The 24,290-nt window shown below is 37.7% G+C and overlaps 1 protein-coding gene across 2 annotated transcripts; it reads right to left on the minus strand.

Moving 5' to 3' along the window:
* Nucleotides 1-25: 25 nt before the first annotated feature.
* On the minus strand, nt 26-24,290 carry LOC111322508 (mitogen-activated protein kinase kinase kinase 4). 2 transcript variants are annotated; one of them, XM_088730083.1, is made up of 22 exons: nt 22,587-24,290; nt 21,218-21,993; nt 17,530-17,688; nt 16,535-16,692; nt 14,656-14,763; nt 14,068-14,251; nt 13,438-13,502; nt 12,818-13,016; nt 11,759-11,908; nt 10,266-10,427; nt 8,987-9,120; nt 8,352-8,433; nt 8,117-8,195; nt 7,717-7,929; nt 6,964-7,227; nt 6,707-6,777; nt 6,286-6,402; nt 5,139-5,298; nt 4,700-4,822; nt 4,347-4,453; nt 2,547-2,726; nt 26-1,882 (listed from the first exon to the last, which is right to left on the minus strand). In XM_088730083.1, exons 1-22 carry the CDS (start codon nt 24,265-24,267, stop codon nt 1,874-1,876), a joined length of 5,181 nt encoding a protein of 1,726 aa, XP_088586209.1. In that variant the 5' UTR covers nt 24,268-24,290; the 3' UTR covers nt 26-1,873. The 2 variants fall into 2 exon arrangements, with proteins under 2 accessions (XP_088586209.1, XP_088586208.1); XM_088730082.1 differs by having other exon boundaries at nt 2,533-2,726.

Raw genomic sequence — 24,290 nt, forward strand, 5'->3', positions numbered from 1 at the left:
CAATTTACAGTATAGACCCAGAAAACTAGGTAAGTAAAACATTTATTTTATCTCTGGGTTCAAATAGAGGGGAAAGATTTCAGTCAAAAAAAACTTAGAACTTAGCGGGCCGTACAATAAAGTACGGCCTGCAAAGTACACCAATCATAGCATACGTTTTTACTAAATTATATAATACATCAAATGCTGTCAGCAGTAAGGTTTTGGTGTGTTAGTTGTATTCAGCTTGTGTATTATCCACTGAAACTGTGCTTCACCTCTGTTGGTTTATTAGTCTCATTCCACACTTGACAATAAATTCTGATGTACTGATTTAGTATTCCATGCAGTGAAAATTGAACAAATTCAACAGCAATTCGTTTAGATATTTTGAAACGGCAGGTGGGGCTTTACCAATCTATTTGGACACTTGTACTGCTTAAAAATATCATCTTTTCATTCTGGCAATTATAGAAATGACAATCAGCAAAAATAACCACCTCTACAGTTTATGTTGAAACAACATGTGTGATTTTCTTCAAACATATATATTTCATACCAACGTTCATGCATTGCAATATTTCCACACACTTTTGGACCCTGTCTGTACTAGTCCGGATAAATTAAAAACCAGGTTTTGTTTTCTCTAGCAAGACACTCTGTACATAAAATGGTGCGAAAACAAGATGACAGGAAAATTTTTTTCCTTATTCGTACGAGAAAATTTGTTTTCAAATCTATCCAGATTAGCAAAGACAAAGCCCTTGTTTGGATAAAAATCTAATTGATTATGGTTAACTTCAGTAACAATGTATATGAGCACGATCCTTCGCAGTAAAGCACTATTTGAGCAATAGTGAAAATCAGACCTGAAAAAAATTTCAGGCCTGTACGGGATTCGAACCACTGACCTCTGCGATACTAGTGCAGCGCTCTACCAATTGAGCTAACAAGCCAACTGGGAGCAGGCCATCAAATTAATTCGACATAAACCCGTAGATGATAAATCAAATTGATTTATGGTTTATTGGTTTATGTCGAATTAATTTGATGGCCTGCTCCCAGTTGGCTTGTTAGCTCAATTGGTAGAGCGCTGCACTAGTATCGCAGAGGTCAGTGGTTCGAATCCCGTACAGGCCTGAAATTTTTTTCAGGTCTGATTTTCACTATTGCTCAAATAGTGCTTTACTGCGAAGGATCGTGCTCATATACGTCTCATAACCGCAGTTCACACATATGTTTCATATGTTTGTTGTTGATTGATTTATCATCTACGGGTTTATGTCGAATTAATTTGATGGCCTGCTCCCAGTTGGCTTGTTAGCTCAATTGGTAGAGCGCTGCACTAGTATCGCAGAGGTCAGTGGTTCGAATCCCGTACAGGCCTGAAATTTTTTTTTTTTTCAGGTCTGATTTTCACTATTGCTCAAATAGTGCTTTACTGCGAAGGATCGTGCTCATATACATCTCATAACCGCAGTTCACACATATGTTTCATATGTTTGTTGTTGTTTGATTTTTTTCAGTAACAATATAGCTTCTTTTTTAAAATTGCATTTGGAAGAAATAGCCTTGTCTTTGCCTAGCCTTCTTTAAGTTGACAAAGATTATCCGATTCTAACTTATCAATCAAACTTTAGGATAAGTACTGGCGAGTACTCCGATCGTTGTCTGGTCAGTATGACGTACGAGTTCACTGTTGCATAGCAACTGTAAGGGCGAGACTCACCCACACGCTTTGGGACGGATGAGGTTTTGGTCTCAGCAGGTCGAGTAACCGTCCTCAGATGATTCTTGAGCCACAAACCAAATTGCTGCCAAGTCGATAGTACTTGAACAAATTAGTTCAGAACGTTTCCACTAGGACATCAATAGCTCCAATCTGCATGAAGCTTTAACAGCACTGCGGAGGAAAAATGGTACAAATTATGAATATGTGTACTTTAAGAAAACCGCTATTTGAATGATACGTGGCTTAAAAGGTATGAGACATGATCACAGTACTAACTTATTCCTAAATATTGGCTCTGCGACTCTGATAAATCACAAAACTGGTCTTAAGAGAGGAAGAGGCTAGACTGAGACAAGGGGTTCGATATACCAGAAGTTTGTGATACCAAGGGGTGCGAGGTAACAGGGCACAAAGGCTCGAAATAGTAAAGGGTTCAAGATACCCTGGGGCTTGGGATGAGAATGGGATCTAGATACCTATGGGTATGGAATAGCTAGAGGTTCAAGATACCTGGGATTCGGGATATGGGGGGGGGGGGGGGCTCCAGATAACAAAGAGTTCGAGATACCATGGGGCTAGAAAAACCGAGAGTTCGGAATACTGTGGAGCTCGAGATAACAGAGGGTTCCAAAAACCACAAGGTCCAAGATACGTTTGGCTCTGAGTAACCAAAGACTCGAAGTCCTCATTCTTTTTTTGGGTCAGGCTTTTTACTGACTTTCTGCATATACTAAAATTGTTATTAACCCATGGGGATCAATTAAACACTTTTCATCAAAAGGTCAAATCTCTTTGTTTGAAATATAACTTGTACACGATACCTTTAGAAATCTACCTTGACAAACGAGTGGTCCATCAACTGACTGGCTGTATGTCGTTCATAAGGATCATGCAAAAAACAACAAAGCAGAAAATCCTGTCCCTCTTCACTCAAACTCTCAGGGATAGTAGGCGTGGCTCCTTCACCAACTTTGAACATGATCACAAAGTTGTTATCACAGTCGGGCCATGGAGGCTGTACACAAAAAAAGGTTTGAGGAGAAGTTTTAGCAAATACCTTAGTTGAGAGGTAGAATGTGCGAGTTATACTTGTCTCTTCTAGCTGCTGAATAAATTCTTGGTAATAAAGAGAATTTGGTGTTAGATTAAGATAACACCCTATAGGAGATAAATGGGCCTCTTCTCCTAACCTGTTTGCTGCACAATGTATGAATGAATGAACTTTATTTATCGTCGATAACGTGGGGAGTGGTCACCCAATCTCCCGAGCCAAGGGCTCATGTATAAAACGCTCGACTAAAGGAAATACAAATTAAATATACAATGAATATATGAAGTTCATATTAAAAAAAATATATATGAACTTCATATATTCATTTTATCTGAATTGTCATCACGGGTTTATTACAAATCAACTTAACGGCCTGTTCCCAGTTGGCTTTTTAGCTCAATTGGTAGCTGCTGCACTAGTATCACAGAGGTCAGTGGTTCGAATCCCATACAGGCCTGATTTTTTTCAGGTCTGATTTTCGCTATTGCATGAATAGCGCTCTCTACTGCGAGGATTGTGCATCATACGTACAAATTAAATAATAGATAAATATTGATGTGAGATATAAAAGTTCATTAAACTATATACAATAAAAATTGATATAAAAGTTTAAAAAAAAAAAGAAAAAAAAGCTACAAGATACAGCTCTGACATTGACATGCTTTATACTCTACATTTTTTATTAATGATTTGAAATGCTGGACCGTAGGAGCTGACTTGGTAGACAAAGGCAATTTATTCCACACATGGGCAATAAAGTAAGAAAAAGAATTATGCATAAAACGATTTGGCTTTGTATAAAGTGATCCTCACATTTGAAGGAAACAATCGCTTTATTTTACGCAAGGCCGCTATTTTAGCATAAGCTTTTTTTAGCATAAAATCCACATGAGGCTTATAATTCAGATCCTTGTCCAAGTTTGCCCCAAGAATTTTTATAGTAGGCTCAATGTCAATTATCTGATCCTTCACTGAAAAGCGGTATGTGAACTGAGATTTGCCCAGAGTCATTGCTTGCGTCTTAGCTGCGTTGACCGGAGAACCATTGGAGAACCATTGTGTCAGTTTTATAACATCATAATTCAGGGTAGATTCAAGTACCACAGGGGACGTGTGGGCTGCGTACTGTGTTGTATAATCTGCATATAGATGGAGTGAGGAGGTGCCGACTGTATAATTACCATCATTAAAAAAAATATTGAAAAAAAGGGGACCTAGTAGGCTGCCTTGAGGAACTCCACACCGAACTGGTAGCCAATCAGAAGAACTTCCATTGCATTTCATTCTTTGGAAATGGAGTTCATAAGGAGAAGTTGCTTATTGATAACCTGGCACCTTTTGGAGTCAAAGTGCTTTTTTGGATCAACAGGGAGTCTCAGTTGGTTAACCATTAGCTGTAAAACGGCCAAAAAATTTCAATAGCCATTAGGTGAAAAAAATTGGCAAATTTTAACCGTTCTTTGTTTAAAAAGTTAACCATGTCATTTTGTGTCATTTTGGGTCAATCATTGCCGCAAAATGGCCAAAAGTTTAACCACTAGCCTTAGGAGGCCATCACCCCATGGACACCCTCTCAATACCTACCTTTCCTGTTGCCATCTCAACCACAACACATCCAATGCTCCAGATGTCTGCCGCTCTGCCGTAACCGGCCCCTTTATCCAGCGTTATCACTTCAGGTGCCATGTAAGCTGAAACAAAGTGTTCCATATGACACAATCAGTAGGAAAACTCGTGATTGAAGTTCTAGTATTCTTCCTACAAATCAAGATCTCCAATCACACTCTGAAGTAAATAGCCTTCAAAGCCACCACTCGTATTTTTGAAAATGCCCATAGTGACCATATTTGCCACATGTAGCTTATCTCAAACTAGTACAATAAAGCAAACCCAAAAACATAGAATGCTTTCTGTGAAGTAAATGATTTCTCACTCACCTACAGTTCCTCGTATATTGCAGATCTCTCCATAGATTGTCTGCAGAGGATTCTTCAGCTTAATGGAAGAGCCAAAATCCCCCAACTTGAGAACACCATTAGATGACACAAATATGTTGGCACCTAAAACGATTTTAAAAAATTTGGTATGACATCTCCAGTGGTTGCAGCATGAAGTACTGAAACTCAATCCCCTTGATTCAATATCCTCAAAGGCAGTGTGGGGAAAAATGATTACAGGAGATGCGACACTCTATTCCTTATTTACCGTCTATCTTCAAACATAAATATGTACATGTAACTTGTCAAGGAGACAACAAAATGCTGGAAAAGATGTAACCTGCAGACACCAGTATTCCTTCCAAGAGGAACAGCACTAGTCTTTCTATATTGCCTACCATAATGTGTCAGTTATATTCCAAGATGCTGTGAAACCCACCTTTGACATCTCTGTGCACAATACCCTTTTCGTGCAGCACACTGACGGCAACAAGAATCTGGTAAGTATACACTCTGATCATTGTTTCTGGAAGGTCAAGTTTGGCAATGTCTGATATGGTGCCATCAGCACAATATTCCATGAAGATGAACATCTCATCCTGAAAAAGCACAATTCCTTGCAAACTTAATTGATCTTACTTTCATGGTACTGTTCCTCCCGAGTAGCTAATGCAGCTAACACCAAAAACATTTAACGACACTATTCACAACAATTGATTTTCTAGCATTTTTCAGCCGTTAAACTTGTTTTACCTCTTTTGCCTTACTGTCAGTTCATTGCGTTCACTTTGCTTCCTGTCGCTTTTCGTTCAAGTCATGAATAGTGTAACAACTCTACACTTAATATGAACGAAAATGATAAAACTACAATCATTGAGTCAAAATTAAAATTTGAAAGAAAAACATACGAAACAACCACTGTCTTGCTCTATAAGAAAACAAAAGTACAAACACAAACCCAAGACTTTCAGAACACAAAGCATAGTTATGTAGCGGTATCCTATTGATTTTCCATTCTGTTTAACAAACCAACAGTGGTTTAGCTTGGTCTGAATATTCATCATCACAGTGGTGAAAATGTCGTGGACTCATGAGGCGCACAACAACAACAACAAATTTTGACCATTGTCACAGTGATGACGAATATTGTTGTTGATAAAAGCACAGACCACAGTAAATCACTGTCTACTTGTTTTTTACAACAATATCTACATCCCAAATAGAAAGATTCCTTCAGTGCGTGACATGTTGTTTGACTTATACACGTGAGAAACTTTGTTGGTACTCTTATCGACAACAGCAAATAGGCCAATCAGATTACGACAATACTGCTAATTGTAGTAAAATTTGAGCTTTACCAAAATGCTTCTAAAAGCCACGTGACTGTATAACTTGCGTGGTTGTTTGTGATATAACTCGTCTGACTGGTTCTGACTGTCTGAGAGCATGCACAGCTAGTCACCAACCTAGTCATTTCAAAGTTCGCACATGTGCTGATGTTTGACTGCTGTGTTGACGGGAAAAGGGAACATCTTTGAGTCGAGTCTTGATATATTTTAAACAGTAATCGTTTCTAAGTTGCTTACCCTATGGAGTTCCACACCATAGTACTTCACAAGACTTTCATGTCGTATTCCCTCAAAGTTCTTTATTTCATCAGCTAGATCACGTATTTCACCATGATCATTTGGCTGAAATTTGATCTGTAGCAGAACAAATAAAATGAACCATGTCTTCTGCAGGTTTGATAAAAAAAAAACTTTGGAGATACAGTAACCAGGGGATCACGCTTAGCCTTGAGGAAAAGGTTTGATCTAAGCCACAAAGAAATTCGGAGAGTTGTCAATCATTTTGTCGTGAGCGTAGGACGCTCGTGGCCTAACAAACAATACTTTTCCTTTTCCGATGACCAAGCTAAAAATTTACCATCCTCATTTTTCTCCTTACCGTTTAAAATCATTAATAAAAGTATAGTTCGCTTAAAAATTCTTAGTACCAAACTCTAACCTGTTTCACAGCCATCATTTCACCCGTATCCAAATTAACACAAGCGTACACTTTTCCAAACTGACCTTCACCTACGAGGCAAATTGTGTTTTGAAAACAGTTGGTAAGTCATCTGTTCTACAGAGTAGCCCAATGCCATTGACTCAGTATATTCTTTTGAGTATCCTTCCCACTAAAAAAAGGCTTACCATTGTAAACAGCTGACAATGTCCCTTAATGAAACAAGAAAGCCTGAGAAGTTTAAATAGTAAGCGCACCTATTTTATTTCCTCGCTGCCACTTAAATGGCACTTTTCTGTTGGAAATACATGCCAGCTCCTTGACTATATCACGGCGTCTGTTGCTCACTCGACCAATCACATGCTTTTCACATAGATACTCATTTCTCTTCATTTCCAGTTTCTTCAGAGAGTGACGAACTTTTTCTAACCGGGGTGCATCTGGTGCTGCTACAAAGCTATCCTTATGTTTCACACCATCCCTTTCACCTTCATCAGTATTTTCACCTTCAGCATCGTTCACTAAGCAAAAAAAAAGTCCTCAGAAATGGTGTAACAGCTGGCAAGAATTGTATCAATCGCTCTTCATCTGGATAGAACAATTTTCACTGAGTGTTGAAAGTAATACGGGATCGCTTTGGTTTTGCTTTACTTCCTTCACTCTGTGATTGGTCCAAAAATGCACGCTTTCCTCTCAACCAATCAGATTCAAAACTAAACCAATCGTGCCTTAGTCGACTGCATGTGAGTTAAAACCAACTACATGTGACATTTTTCTTTCCTGTGATTGGCTGCTATACCTTAGTTTTTAGGTTTACTCCACAAGTTATCAACATGCAACCTCGCATTTCAAGATCAATAGGGTATCCGGCAAACAATGTGGGCAAACAAGAGAATATTGCTGTGAAACCAAATACTCTTAACTAATTTAAAAGGAAATGTAATTGACAGAGGGAGAGGGGGAATCATGGAAGTTAAATGGAGAATTCAATGATTGCAAAAGCTTCTAACCAGTGGCATCTGTTGCTAAACTCTGAAACTGTGTCTTAGCCACAGGGTCTGACAACTGCCGTCGCGTAGATTGATTTTCATCAGAATCCGCTGGGTCCCCTTGGAATTTGGACGGCTTTCCTGCCGGCCATGACAGTGGTCTCAGAAGTCCTCCTGTGGAACCACTTCTGCCAAACACTGGGGACGGACAAGCTGGACTCTGAGATCTGTATGCTGAGGAGAAATAACATGGCAGGTATTTTATTTAGTAAAAAAATGTGTCAAAGTATATACCTCGTCAACTAAGAATATACGAATGACGTCATAACTGGAGTTCTGCTTTTAGGCTTGCCTTGATTGCAATCTTTTAGAGAATAATTATTATCAATCAAAGATAATAAATTATTTAATGAATGTGTACCTGCGCTGGTTGCTCCACTGCAGCTTTCTGCACTTCCGATCACATGACAGATGCACCCATTAATGGCCTTTTTCAATTCCTTTCAAGGAAAAAAGTCAGCTGAATTTGAATATTTTCATTTCACAAATTCAACACAACACACAGCAAGGACGACAGATCAGGATGAAGCCTCTTTGATTTTAGGTAAGCTAACAAGATATCTTATGTGCAAGAAGTAAGTGTTTTCAATTCATACCTGGAATGCAGACTCTGATAAAGTTTTTAGTGTCTTGGGATCACATGCTACTGTAAGAAAGTCAAGACCTTGATTGGCCCATCTGTAAAGATAATTAAGTTTGATGTCAAAAAAGTGAATTATTCAATAGATAACATGGCTGTAATGTAAAATGGCCCACTCTGCTATAGAAATGGAAATCAACTTGGATTTTAGACTTTGTTACAAGTAAAATATAACTACAACAAAGCCCCCTTCCCTCCCTTCTTAGCATAAGCATGATTTCCCCTCCCCTCCTTTCTTAGCATAAGCATGATCCCCCTTCCCTCCCTTCTTAGCATAAATATGATCCTCCTTCCCTCTCTTCTTAGCATAAGCATGATCCCCTTCCCCTCCCTTATTAGCATAAACAGGATCCCCTCCCCTCCCTTCTTAGTATAAGCATGATCCCCTCTCCTCCCTTCTTGGCATAAGCATGACCCCCCTCCCTTCTTAGCATAAACATGATTTCTCCCTCCCCTCCATTCTTAGCATAAGCATGATCCCCCTTCCCTCCCTTCTTAGCATAAACATGATCCCCCTTCCCTCTCTTCTTAGCATAAGCATGATCCTAGTTTGCTCACAAAATGAATAAAACTTTCACTGCACTACCATACCTTGGTCGTGTGCCTCTTCCCCTCTCACACTTTGTCATCACAAACTTCATCCATTTCTTGGAAAATTTCAGCATATTTTGTCCAAGAGTGTCCTTTCTCTCCCCAAATACCAATCGTGCCACCTCTTTTTGATACTTGAGAGGAAAAAGAGAATGCAATTTCATAACTTGTCTTAGTTTCAGAGTTAAGGATGGTCTCTTTGAGAGTTCTACAGTCTGTTAGTAATATGAGCTACACAACAATGTATACAGAAATTTTTCTGTGGCTGAAGGAAGCACAGGCTTTAGAAGTCCAGAGCTACCCTACCACCCACAACAACTACTAATCCCCTGCATCACTCATGGGGCAGAGCTTTCCCACCCACAGTGGACTTATCCACCACAATCAGGCACACAACTAGGGAGCCTTTGTAAAATCCTTGGATATCATCACTAACGATGGAACAATCACACTTTTAGGTAGTTGTTATCTTGATCTGGCACCAAATTCTTGTAGCTAATTTACAAGGAAATGTTTTGCAACTAGAGGTTTTGCAACTAGAGGTTTTGCAACTAGAGGCAACAAGTATCTGTTAGCTAGACTACAGGCAGTTCAGAATGCTGCAGCTCGTGTTGTCACATTGACACCGAGGCATGTTCATATATCTCCTATTTTAATTAATCTTCATTGGTTACCAGTTGAGTTTAGAATAACTTTTAAAGTCCTTTTATTGGTATACAAGGCCCTTCATGGCCTTGCACCTTCCTATATTTCTGACCTTTTGAATTTTAAAACATACTCTAGGTCATTGCGTTCTTCATGTAAAGAATATTTAGTGGTTCCAAGAAGTAGATTGAAAACATATGGAGACAGAGCTTTCTCTATTGCAGGACCTAAATTGTGGAACGATTTACCTCTAGAGATTAGGAAATGTGCTTCAGTGGCAACTTTTAAGCAATCCCTTAAAACTTTTTTATTTAAGTTAGCATATAAGTTATGAGATTCGTTTTGTTTTGAGATGTTTTTGATTTATATAGTAGATAACTTAGGCTATATTTGAATTATATTGTATATTGTAGATATTTTATATTATATATTTTTATATTTTATATTGTAATTAGGTAGCGCTTTGGACAATTATTGGATTTTAGCGCTATATAAATAAAATTATTATTATTATTATTATTATTATTATTATTAACAAACAGATCTTGGGAGTTAATGGGTTTACAAATGCACCAATACCAAACATTTCTAAGGCACAACAGGACTAAAAGCAAAACAAGTTAAATATATGTACCTCAAAGCCAACATTGTAACACAGGTGCATAGTTTCTATGTAGGTTTGATAAACCATGGCCTTCTCTGTCTCTTCCATTTCAAACATGCTATCAAGATCCAAGTTCTCATCAACTCTTTCAACAGCATGGACAATTTTCTCACGAAGACTCAGACAGGCATCCTGAAAAGGGCAAAACCTTAATTCAATGCAATTGATAGTAAGCATCCTTACAAAGGCTCTTGTGAGAAATAATTACAAAAAAATAGTTCACAGATGCCTGATTATTTAAACGAAGCTTAGCTATTGTTTAACAAAACTGCATCCTAAACAATCCTCAATTTAGCTGAACCTTTAATCTGAACATCTATTTTTGTAAACATACAAACTGTTCGAATGAGGCCTTAAACTACTGCCTAAAAAGGAAAAGTTTTCTTTAAAAATGTTACTTTTTTGAACAGCAGTTTAAGGCCTCATTGGAGCAGTTTGTATGTTTTTAATTATGCTGCTGAAGGACAGCACAAACACATTATCTATTTTTGTGAATAGTGTCAAGGGCTGAAAACTAACAGTGGAAGGACATTTAGTTCATTAAATCAACTCTTTAATAAAGAAAGCCTGAGGCCTTAAGTGTTGTTTTCCCCCGGCTGATGAACAAAAGAAGCAGAAAAAAATTTTTTTCTCACAAATATCTGAGAGTCAAAGGGCTTGTATGTGAATGTTTGTAATTGACCGGTTTTCAAGCAGCTGTTTGCTGTTGTGTAATGTCCCGCCCACCCACCCACCCTTCAAACTGAGTGGCTTAAATAGCCTCAATGCCCCGGCCAGACCAAAACTCATGGTCTTAGAACAACTGAGGAGAATTTACTACCTTTCTCTAATATCAAGAAATGGATAGATATTCTAGTCTTCCTGGATAAGGACGAATAAACCGTAAGCTCCGTCTCCTGCAGGGTTAGGGGTAGGAGACATTAATTTTCCACGCACGAGATTACTGTGTGGTGGATGTCCTCCCCTGGGTTGGGATGGGCGGGAAGGTGAGATCATTACATGGACTGAAGCAGCTGCCAGAGGCGCCTGATAATGCTGACGTCCGATCTCAACCTTATCATTGTAACTAGACACGTTTGTTGTCTAGAGTGCTTAAGCCTTTCTCTCTTTCAATGTCATTCAGTTCTCTTTCACTATTATGAAACCTTTGTTGGCCAAGGGTTTTTATTATGGCAGATAGTTGTTAGGTAGTAAATCTGTTAAAGTTTTTTGTGGCATGCACAACGTAATCTAAGGAGCATATTTCCCATTGCTTGCTCTGTTGTAATATTTTGATGCTTTGTTAAAAAAAGGGTCAGGCTGTGTGGTTTAGGTTGACATGGATGGCTCCCAATTGTGTGGGAGAAGGTGTCTTTGTTTTCTTTTCTGATGATACTTCATGTCACTTGTGGCAACTGCAGGTACAATCAGTGGATCAATTGTATGTATTGCAGATTGCAGAGGGAGAACCCCTCAAGTCCTACCTGCAATTCATCAAGTGCTTCAGCAATAGCTTGATGACTGGATGTCCTTTGCTTGACAGCGCTGACAGCAAGACTCATGCTGTCAAGAAATACTTTGCGCTGATCATCCAGCTCTTTAGAGTTCTGTACAACCAAAATCATGCCCCCAACCTGAAAGGAAAAAAGTTCAGGGCTAAGGGATATTGTTTTTATTAACTCAGGAAGATGATTCAACTGAATCTAATACCAGGTATCAAATCTACCAATGGATGCAAGCAATAACTCGTGTGGATAAATGGGAAATGGTAATGAGAATTTAGCAATAAACACTCCACTAGGTGGCTCTTCTTGTCCCCTGTTTTTGGGTTGAATTGGAATTGGAATGTTAGTTTTTTGGAGATAGGAAAACCAGAGGACCCAGAGAAAAGCCCTTGCAGCAAAGGAAAGAACCAACAACAAACTTGACCCACATGTGATGTCAGGTCTGGGAATCAAACCTGTGCCAGAGGTGGGAGGGAAGCACTCACACTACTTCTCAATCACTGCTCTCCCAAAATGGATGTGCAGGATAGTTTCACAAAATGAAATTTGAGTTCTTGGGAATAAATGGAAAAATGGCAATATTGCATGGCAAACTATACCAGTGACCTCACTATCAATTTTGCAGGTTTAAGCGACTTCTCAAGTTTTGATACTCCAACAACCAAGGGAAGATGGGCAAGTTTTCATGGCTGGTGCTAGACTACAATAACTGTCCATGAACCTTTTCACTTCTGAGATCTCATTAGTAATTCTCCTTATTGTATGCTGTGTAATTCTTATGAAGTGAGTTTGGAGAGTTTGGTATTTGATCAACTAATACTCCTCCTAAGTGATATTTTTCTTCATTCCCATCACTCCTCTATTTTATATTGTAGTAAATGTAAGAAGCAAACTTCTTACAGCTTTCTACATGATTGCCTAATTGGCAACTTGCACAAAAATTTTGTTGTGAAATTATTTTCTGCATGCATTGGTGTCCCAAACCATTGCAGCCTGCAATGCAGAGGGATAGCTGAAGAGCAGAGGCTAACAACTGACCTGTATGTCAGCTAAACTGATGGCAGTATCCATGGTTGGGCTCACCACAACCTTCTTGCCATTCCATGTTACAGGCACGTCATTTCCATTCTCTGGGGCACATGGTGGCAAAATCAGGAGATATCCAGAAACATCAGAAACAACTTGATCACCATATTCTTCATGAACACAGCAAGAATTCAACAGGTGGATAATTTGACTGTGGTAACATTGAAACAAAAATGAAGACATCAAACCAGAGCAAAAATATGAAACATCAACCCTCTTCTACCTTTTCATAGGCCCATCTATTTGCGAACTCTACCAAGAAGTGTTTCTTTTACACTCTCCCTGCTCAAAGGCTCATCAACCAGAACAACAGCACAGTAGCCCCTCATCATTAGTGAACCCTGTACACCCTAACATCAGTATCTATATTCTCCATACTGTTCTCTATACATTTTTTAGAATACTGACAAGGAGAATTTGTTTAACAAGCAGGAGCTTCCTTAATTTATGTGTTAGTGATCATTTGATTTTTTCTCATGACATTAATATGTGATACAGGGGTGATATCATTATGAGAAATTAGCAGCTAATCACCCTTAGGGGACCAAAGGTTAATGTTTGACTGTACTAACCATTTTCTCTTCACCATTGTTTTTGGCACAAACAGAAAAAGTCCAGCCATGTGTCTTGCTACAACCTAAAATTATATAATTATGTATTTACATTGAAATTCGACTGTAACGAGAAATTACCTCGCATGTACAAATAGTTAATGTAAAGACTTCCTTGGCATTTAATTGTCAGGATTCTAAGTATACAATAATCGTTTTATTAAAAACGTTAAATTAAATTATTAAATTTTATTAAATTTTCAGCTCCATTTTAATTTTAAGCTGATGCGTATGCTTACTATATTATTTTGTAGATTATGGTATATTGGCTCATATATCATAATGGCTAAGCCAATAAAAAGTCTTAAATTGCATTATCAAATGATCCAGTTATTAATAATGAGAATTAGCTTGAATTGAACTTAAAAATTCTCTGAGACGCTTCAGTGAACTTTGCTAAATGCATACTTCCAAAAGCTTTATCTTCTGAGCAAACTTAACACTCAACTTAACCGTCTCATCAACAACAAAAAAAAGGATAATTAACATGAAAAATTATTGTTCTAAAACTGCACCAATATAAAAGTAAGGCTATATGCAATATGACAACACAATCTATGGACACAACAGTAAAGGCTATTATTTCATTACCTGTACATGTCCACTAGCTTCTAGTCTCATCAAAAGCTCATTCATAGGAACATCAATGGTAAACTTTGCAGCATTTTCAAGGTCATTCTGGAGTTTCTTAGTGAAGCCAAGGGCTTTAGAAGCCCTTTCTCTTGCTTCATTAAACAAATGTTTAAAACCTCTACAAGCCTCTAGCACTTTCCTCCTGTAAAGACAACAATCTTGCAACATTTTTTATTATAAAAAATTGTGGCACACAGGCTAAGTGCATTACTTAGTCAGAGCTCACTGCACTTTTAGCAGCAATAATCTACTGGATAAAGTATAATAATTACTGTTTCCCCTGAGTAACAAGCCAGACCATTACAATTTAACAACAGAATCTAACTTAAGTGACTTCCTGATCACAACTATTTTTGATAAAGGACTTGCAAAATAATTAACTAATGGTTTTTGCTAATTTTAATCAGTAATTCTGTAAGTTCCAGTTGTTTCACGCACAAGCCCCACTGACACTCAGTTGTATATTCCTACTGATTTTCACTGATTGTTTTGTAAAATTTAGTTGTTACTTTTAAACCATCAGTATTCCAACTCAATTTACTGCACCTGAGATCCTCACTGTGATCAGTGTTGTTGTGAAGATCCGAGCAGCTCTGATCCAGTTCAGACTCCAAAAAGTCACCAGTTGACTCAAGCAGTCCTGAGGCCATGACACTGAAAAGAGAAAAAAAAGAACGAACAGAATGAAAAGTAAAGAATCATTCAGAATTCCCACAATAAACAACTAATCAAGCTAAGATCTACTGCTTACTCCCTAAGGGGCACGAATATTTTATCACTTCCTAAGCCTTTTACAACCACATATGGTCTAAATTCTTTTAGCTATTCATTTGTTAAGTATTGGAACTCCCTCCCTGACCACTTTAGAAAGACTGTAGACTATAGCGAATTTAAGAGCAAACTGTCAGAGCACAATTTCTTTTAATATTACATTTATATCACATATTATTATATTAACAATTATTATATTATTATATTATGAATTATTTTTATCTTTTAACCTGTTCTTGCTGTAATTTTAAAGTAGTAATTAGGATCGGAGATACTAGCTTATAAGCTAATCTAAAATCCGAGGATAAATAAAGTTTATGTATGTATGTATGTATGTATGTATGTATGTATGTATGTATGTATGTATGTATGTATGTATGTATGTATGTATGTATGTATGTATGTACAATCAGAATGATATCACAAAGAACACTAATACTGAGTTATAGTGTTAATTATGAAATTCTGGTGGAACTCTTCCTTTAACTCACTGATGCATTCATTCAGGTAAAAGAAATTTTAAAACTGGTAGAGCAATCCTTTTACCTATCAAATTTTCAAGAATTTCAAGCAAGTTTTGGTGGTAATGAGAAGTTCTACAGGTGGTAAGTTCTACCAGTTACAGCTTTAATAGGGGAACTCTGTAAACCCATCGCATGACCTACAGTAGCTAGCCAACAAATCCACTAACTCAATGGTAGAGCAGAAAAACTCAACACCTAAACTGACTGGGGTTCAAATCATCATTTTCTTTGGCCCATGCACACTCTTGAAAGGTTTTTTTTTGCATCTTCCCCTGTTGTTGACTCGTCACTTTTACAAACTAAGAAGTTCTTTGCTTTACACAACAATGTAACACAAAGGGAACTTATAGCACTGAATAACAAAGACACATAAGCTGTGCATTTTTTCGTCCATGCACTCATAAAAATTATATATGTGCGTCTGACTACCCTGTGTCTGAGTGTATGAAATGCCTCTTCGCAGACAACTTATATCTGAGTGGTGCTGTACATACTTTTTGTTTTGCATTAAATTACTATTACAATGAATATATGAAGTTCATATATTTTGAACTGTGGTATTAAATACGTATGATGCACGATCCTTCGCAGTAGATAGCGCTATTTATGCTATAGCGAAAATCAGACCTGAAAAAAAATCAGGCCTGTATGGGATTCGAACCACTCACCTACTTAACGGCCTGCTCCCAGTTGGCTTGTTAGCTCAATTGGTAGAGCGCTGCACTAGTATCGCAAAGGTCAGTGGTTCAAATCCCGTACAGGCCTGATTTTTTTCAAGTCTGATTTTCGCTATTGCATAAATAGCGCTATCTACTGCGAAGGATTGTGCATCATACGTATTTAATATCGCAGTTCAAAATATATGAACTTCATATATTCATTGTATCTGATTTATCATCACGGGTTTATTATGAATCAACTTAACGGCCTGCTCCCAGTTGGCTTGTTAGCTCAATTGGTAGAGCGCTGCACTAGTATCGCAGAGGTCAGTGGTTCAAATCCCATACAGGCCGGATTTTTTTCAGATCTGATTTTCTCTATTGCATAAATAGCGCTATCTACTGCAAAGGATCATGCATCATACGTAAATTACTATTAGTGCTACGCTGACTTGTAAATTCCCTTATTACCAAAATCTCGTTCCTCCTTCTACTTCTCCTCCTCTAATATGGCGGCAATGTTTCTTAACAAAGCTCCACTCTTCTTCAAGAATGTTCTTTAGTCCTTTGGATGCCTGAGGAAGCCTCTGGACCAAATGGATGACATTGTGCAAGTACTCAAAATATACCTATTTGAAAAAGGTACAAAGAACAGCTAAATAAAGGCAGGAAAACATAAATAACATACCTCTCTCTCTCTCTCCCTGACAGTTTCTCTACCATACTTAATGATCACATGTTACTAATCAAGTATTAAGATGTTTGTACCCTCAGTAAAGTGGATACACATTGACATGTTTTTGTTTCTAGACTGAGCAGAGGCTGTGCCGTTTCCCAGGCTCACTCTCTGTGTTTTCCACCCGTTAAACAGTTGTATATTAGAACTTAAGAGGAAATGGTGCATCACAATGTATTTGGTAGACTTTATCAAAGAACTTTTTATGTGAGCCTGGTACCTGGGCTCACATTAGCAGGAAAAATGTCCTTCTCCCATTCATATACAATAGGAAATTTCAGCTCAGTCAAATACTACTTACAGAAATTTCATTTTTTAGCTATATGACTGAGTAAAACAAGGAGTAATCTTCCAAGTTTTATTCTGATAAGCAAGCTCTAGTGCTCATATGGAAAATTTTCCCACCTTCATTTTGTAGTTTCTTATACAATTAGATCAATTTTGACAATTAAAAAGTATAACGTTGTAAGCTTAGTCAAACAAGCTCACACAAGGTGGCTCTCAAAAAATGGAGGCACCTGTACATGTAAAGGACTAGTACCCACCCAGAAACAAAGGCACGAGTAACATCTGGTCAAATTTTATAAAACAGAAAAAGGTCTAGTTCCGTCAAATTAATCTTTAGTTAGCCTGCACACAGCCTTATAACTTACATAATCATCATGATACATGTTTCACAATGAACTCAAATTAAATTCCACATTGAGATAGAATAGTAACCACAAATTACCTGTAACAAACTCTGAAGATCCTGCTCAAAGCCTTCAATGTCACTCTCTGTGTTTTCCTTGCTTACATCTTCTGAGTTTGAAATTCCACTCACAAGATCCAGGTAATAATCTTTCACCAGAACACCACCTAACAGCACATCTTTACATTCCCGCAGAAGCTGTGTATCAATGCAAATTTATAAAAAGAAATGTGATGGCGAGTACAAAAAATTCACTGCATGCTATGGCTCAGTAAATTTCTTTTTTTATAAATAAAATTATCCTCTAACAGTTGACATTCTGTAGGGGGTAAAAATCAAATAAACAAGAAGTATGGATAGAAAAACCAAATCAAATTTTGGAGAGGTATTGAATGATGTTCCTTCAGACAAATAAATGTTATACCAATAGGAAATTCAATCAAGACCTAATGTTGGAGACTTCGTAATTTGAGTAGAACAGAGGTTTAGTTTCTTAATTAACACCATCGATTGAAGTAACCTTGAATGAACTTTCATTGATTATCACTTAGCAATGACTAATGGGAGATCAGATTAGTCCTTCTATTATGCGATATCTCGGTATATAACACTAGGGCCCCACCTTTTTAGGGAAGTAGTTTTACACACCCATTGTAAGATGAATTCGAGAGACATTGATTAAATGCTTAGTTTTTAACTCAGTCGAGTCTACTGATTGAGAGTATTGATAGGTCACAACCCCTTGTAAACGGGGCAGAGTTTACGAAACCAACCAGTACTAAACCCATCCCCCTCTCCCCCCCCCCCAAAAAAGAGCACAAGCACAGCTTTCCTATCCCTATTCCCCCTGTCTTAACCCTTTCACTTCCAAAAGTGATTAAAATGTACCTTCTTTCTATACAATATCTACACATTATCCAGCAAACAGGTAACAAGAATACTTGAACTCATCAGGTTGAAGTTCCTATCTTGATCTAACACCAAATTCTCACAATTAACTTAGGGGCTATTCCACATGAGACATGAAAATTGACAGATTTTCAAATTCAAAATATGAGAGCCAAACTTACTTTTAATGAAAGCTTATACATAGTTCTATAAGAATCCAAATCTAGATTGGCAGTAGTGGACACGCCCAGGTTGTGTGATGCCATTGTTTTTTAGGGTTTTTATTGACCAAATAAGCCATTTTACATACCAATATCTAAATTGCTATATCTCAAAGAAATTGATCGCCATGAATCAGATTTTGAGATCTTAACTACCCACTAGGATGAGCCTTTCAATGCAAAAAGAAAAAAATTCTCAAACATTTAATGTCTCAGACGTACAAAGACATAAAAAGTGTTGCGGACGTGACCTTCAGGGTATGATTCAGAGCAACATTTATTTAATTTCTATGTAGGTTCTCAACTGTTTCAGGTCTTATTTATGTTGCTCTTATTGTTAAGTATTATGATAATTTTGACACCCCAGCTTGCTCAAATTTGTCAACTATTTAAGAGATACTGGCTTGCGGACGTGACCGTTGCAGACATGACACATTTGTAAAAACCCAGAAAACCTCATAAAATTTTCAAACATGAGAAGATATGTTGATATTTAATGACAGCAAATGATAATTATAGACATATTATAATATATGTAAAGCTATCACTTTTTTACAATTTTCCAAAAATACATAAATGCCCTTTGACCTACAAAATGACCTAGATCATCAAAGTTTTTATATTTTATTTGTTATTTATTTCCCAATTCACAGATAAAAGCAATAAAAACAGCATTTTTACTTCAGTGGCATTACTCTGAACGTTATTAGTGGTGAATGAAAAGCTCTTTCTTGAACATCCCCAAAATGTCACCTCCGTAACAAATTTTGGTCATGTCCACAACACAACATCTTTATTCTTTATATATACTGTTTGTTATTTATTTCCCAATTTACAGATAAAAGCAATAAAAATAGCATTTTTACTTCAGTGGCATATTACTCTGAACGTTATTAGGGGTGAATGAAAAGCTCTTTCCTGAACATCCCCAAAATGTCACGTCCGCAACAAATTTTGGTCACATCCGCAACACAACATTTTTGTTAATAAATTCATGGTAACAAGTAATTTCTATAATATCTTTTCAGATTTATGAAGCACAGTTACTATTGCATTTAGTTAGTATATGCAGTTTTTTTAAAAGGTTTTCAATTCACAGGAAATTTGAAGTAACCAAAAGCAATTCAAATCAATGGTTGTTTTAGGAGTCACATCCGCAACACACTTTGAAAAATTATTTTCTCTGGATCTCTACAAGATAGTCAAAATGTTTTCTGGCAAAATAAAAGGTACTTCACGGGTAATTTTATGACATGACTAATTTCAATTCAAATAGAGTGGATCTGGCTTTAGGAGACATTTAATACCCAAATTTTGCCTCTAAATGTCACGTCCGCAACGTGGAATTGACCTTACAAGGAAATGTATAGCAGCTAAAGGTGAGAAATAACAATCAGATGTTGGGAGTTAAACAGATAATTGGATATAGTAAAAGATCAGCTATGATTATAAATTATGTTTACATGCCCTACCTACCTACAGATTACATATTAAACCTTTAACCCCTACAAGGAACTATCATCTAATTTCTCCTTACAGTATTCCCACTGAATCAAACATTAAGGTTATGAGAAGAAAGGAAATGATCATCAGCTTAAGAAGTCCTTGATTGTTACACGTACAGTGTATCCTCCTTTATTATCCAACTACACCTAGACGAGTACAAATAACGCCATAGACAAGTACAAATATCACGCGGTATTTGAAACTCGTCTATTGTAGTACTGGTTAAACAGGATTTCTCGCATTGTGCAAGCAAAGAATTGGATTGTAGTTACCAATAAAAAAAAGCAAGTGGCGGACAATTTGAATCATATTTCCAACGATGAAGAGTCAAAATTGCTGGCAAATATAGGGCCAAGTTCATTAGATGAATCAAACGAAGACAAACAGCTTGACAACCACAAAATTTCTTCATTAATGAAGAAAATAGAAACAGCAACACAACAACGCGCCAATTCCGTTCCGCTTCGCATACTTCTGTCATGCACTAAATAAAATCTGCGAAATTCGCCCGCACTGAAATAACAGTTTGGCGTGTTGGATAATAAATAACTTATTAGACATTTTGTTGTGTAGTACCGCTGAGTATTTTTACTCATCATTTGTATTTTGACGAGCCCTACGGGCTCGTCAAAATATGGTACAACTTGTAAAAATACTCAGTGATACTACACAACAAAATGTCTAATAAGATATATTTATCTTCATTATCTTGGAAACTTGGACAAGTATAGAGAGAATAGTTTGGAGAATAAATTATGCACAATGTTATAGAGAAAGATGTTTTTCGTCTTGTCACGAGTGTGGGACAAGGAAAAATTGAGTCGCCATGAGGAATGGAACGTCGGACCTTTGGATTCCGTGCTCCGATGTTCTACCACAGAGCCTTAGAGACTCTATGGTGAGCAAGGCCCATTTACAAAGTTCATGTATGACACATGTCTTGCATACTGCTAAGATCGACAACATTGAAGTGTCATGGTTTGTCATGACCAGATGAAAAACATATTTCTATATTTCTTTACCAAACAAAAAACTTACCATCTGTCTTAAGTTTTAAGCACAATGCTATTAGGATATAAAGCCTTTATATAATATCTATCTATGTGTCTCACCTGTCTTACACTCAATGATGAAGGCTCCCCCTTAGGCCGATGCTGCAACCTCAGACGCAAACATTCATGGATGATGTCTAGTGGAACTCGTGACAGAAACAGGTACAATGATCGGAAAGAGGGCAAACCAGTTTCTTTAATGAACTCCTCCACCCAAATCCCTTGATCAAAATTCTCATTCCCACAGTACATTGCTCTTCTGTGAGGATGACAGCTACAGCGGAAGAGTTGAATTGGTTCTTCTTTTCCATTAATAAGTGCATCCAAATTATTGACAGACCACTTCCTATGCTCCAATTTAACAGGGTTACTGCACTGGCATTCGTTGTCCTGGCATTTGTTGCTCGGAAGCACCAAGGCTTGTCTAGCCTTCATCATACTTGTGTCCAGAATGTCTCCCAGTCTCTTTCCAAGTTTTATCAACCCCATCTTCTTGATGCTGTGGTCAACAAATGGTCTGTATCTTGATGTTGAACTCCACTTGAAGTTGGACAAGTTGCTGCTTGTTCTTGACAGCCGTGTAGGTGTGCTTGTGCTTGCCTGACTTTCAGATGTCATTGTTCTAATTGGGGATGAAGGAAGAGTACCTGATAATCCTCCATTTCCTTGTTCCGTATCATCAGCAGCATCATCATTGCTGTCATCGTTGTCATCTTCCTCCTCCTCCTCCTCCCCCTCCTCCTCCTCATCATCATCATCATCATTGTCGTCGTCAGATAATGAATAATAAGTTTCATTGTCATCAAGATTCAAGTCAGAGGCTGGGCACATATTACCTGTAAAAAGATACTTCTAAATAAGTAAATAAATAAAAATACAAATTAACGTAAACTCCACTGAATTTACTACAATTCACTCACGAGCAGGCAAGGAAAACCTGCTTGCTTAACATCAAGAGAATCAAGGAGATGATTGCCAACATCAGAAGCTTTGATTTTAAACAAATTTTTCTCATCGTTACTAAGGAAAATGTATAGAGAAGAGTTCGGGGAATAAGGATACTAATGTTAGCATCAAGGCTGTGCTCTAAGGAAAATTGAAGGGAGCCCATTGCTCTGAAACTGTGAAACCAGGGTGCCCAGTATATGCTTTGAATGAAAAAAATAAAATTCCTGAGTTGCCCAAGAGCAAAAGTAAGATGCCAGGGACCACCAGGGGCTGCTAGACCACCACCTAGAAGCACATCAAAGGTTAACTTGTTTTTGTATTATTAAGGATTACACACATTCATGTCATGGTTGAATTTTAACTTTGGACCAAATTATAATTTCTTGTGCTTCAAACCCATTGTTGCCCATCAACACATCAAAATAAATGGGAAAAAGCTGAAACTCTGCACAAAATTAAGCTACCATATAAATGTACATACCCAATCTTCCAAGACCAACATCTAACCAATCTTGCCAAACTTTTGTCTCATCTGGATTCACACCAACAAACTTAGCAATTGAATGTAGCTTGTAGTTTAATTCCCTGGTTACATTGAACCACAAACACAATGTTTCAAAGTTCCTTGTGAATTCTTGGCCTGTGTACAGTTGATTTTGCTCTCCAAGGTTCTTGCGAGTGGGATAAAGATGCTCGATCATTTCCAATTTGTCAAAGAGTTCCGTAACTTGATCAATGGCAGCTTTCAGCTGACAGTGTGTTTTATCTGAGAAACATTCCTCTCTTGCCTCATTAAAATAACGTTTTTGGTTTCTATGATTAAAATCTAACGACAGTCTGTTTCTCATAGCTCTATAATCTGGTGCATCTCTGTCACGGACATTCTGAAAGCTATCTGTTTCAGAAGAAAGCTCACTGTTTTCAATTACAGAGTGATTTGTGTCTGATGTCTGATAAAGATTTACTTGATCTACTGTGCAAGAACTGTGCATTGATGGATCTACTAGATATGATGACTGTGTTAAACTAAGCAAATCCTCATTTGTACCACTGATGGTTTCATCACCATTAAGAATGCCAGAATCTCCATTCACATTGTGACTGATTTTTAAATTGTTGTTCTCAGTTTCCTCATTTGAAATCTGACTGTTCCCATCTTGTTTCTTAACTTTAAAATTTATAACCTCATCCAGCACCTCTTTAACATTATCACGAGCTTGAACTAAATACTGATCCTGTTCTTCCATGGTTCGGTTTGCATGCCATGCCTGCAGTTCAAGCCAAAGTGCTTGTGAAAATTCCACTTGCCATTTCTTATTTTCTTCTGAGCTTTGCCTCTCAAGGGCACTGTTATCAACTCCATAATGTCTTTCTTGCTGTTTGTGGGCCAATGAGCCCAGTTTAATCAAAAGAGAAAATGTTCTATAGAACTCCATTCTCGCCTCTGGACAAAAAGGATCGAGTAAATTCCTAGATGTAGAAGAACTATGAGGATCAGATTCTGAGCGAGTTGCCTTCTTGTGCCCTGGAGCATTTCTTCGAGTAATGGCTATGGATTCTGTGACAATGCTGGCGCGCATATTTATACCTGAAGTGTCCGAAGAATCCTCGCAAACACAGTCCAAGGACATGAATGGACTTGAGGTTTCGATCTTGATGCAGGGCACCTCTAAAGATTTTGAGGTGTCTGACGAATGGACACCACTTTCAGCACTGGCAAATCCAACATCAACACTGCCTCGCTTGAGTTGTCTCTGGAAGGCTCGTTCGTTTGTCAGCTGAGTAGAACCTCGCTTTTTCCGTCTGTCCAGCTCTGTTTTTTCCGAAGGATTAGATCCATATTGAAAAGTTAAAGGACTCTTCAGGAAAGACTGCAATTTATCTTTTTCTCTTCTTGATTTCTCTTTACGTCTTCTTATATTTCTCGGCGGAGTCATCCCATATGGAAAATTGTCGGAAAGCTCATTCTCAGATGACAAATCAACAGTCTCTTCGCGCTCAGAGTCAAACTCTGAGCCAGATCCTCTATCATCCGCTGGAAATATTTCAACACCCAAACATCCCTGGTTTTCAAAAAGTTCTGCTGGATCGATTTCGAAGTCGTCACCAGGCGAACCTGAGATTTGTTGTTGCTCATCCGAGACGTCCTCCACCTCCGCCATTTTGTTTGTTGAGTGTAAGGTTG

This window comes from Stylophora pistillata, chromosome 8 (assembly GCF_964205215.1).
Source record: "Stylophora pistillata chromosome 8, jaStyPist1.2, whole genome shotgun sequence".
Classification (NCBI taxonomy): domain Eukaryota; kingdom Metazoa; phylum Cnidaria; class Anthozoa; order Scleractinia; family Pocilloporidae; genus Stylophora; species Stylophora pistillata.

Bases quoted from the DNA above. Each gene is read 5' to 3' on its own strand.
- LOC111322508 (XM_088730082.1), bottom strand. From the start codon at position 24,267: ATGGCGGAGGTGGAGGACGTCTCGGATGAGCAACAACAAATCTCAGGT. The intron at 14,252-14,655 runs GTGCAGTAAATT...TTGTCTTTACAG, and splicing joins GATCACAGTGAGGATCTCAG to GAGGAAAGTGCTAGAGGCTT. The intron at 8,434-8,986 runs GTATGGTAGTGC...TTATCTTTACAG, and splicing joins GGAAGAGGCACACGACCAAG to ATGGGCCAATCAAGGTCTTG.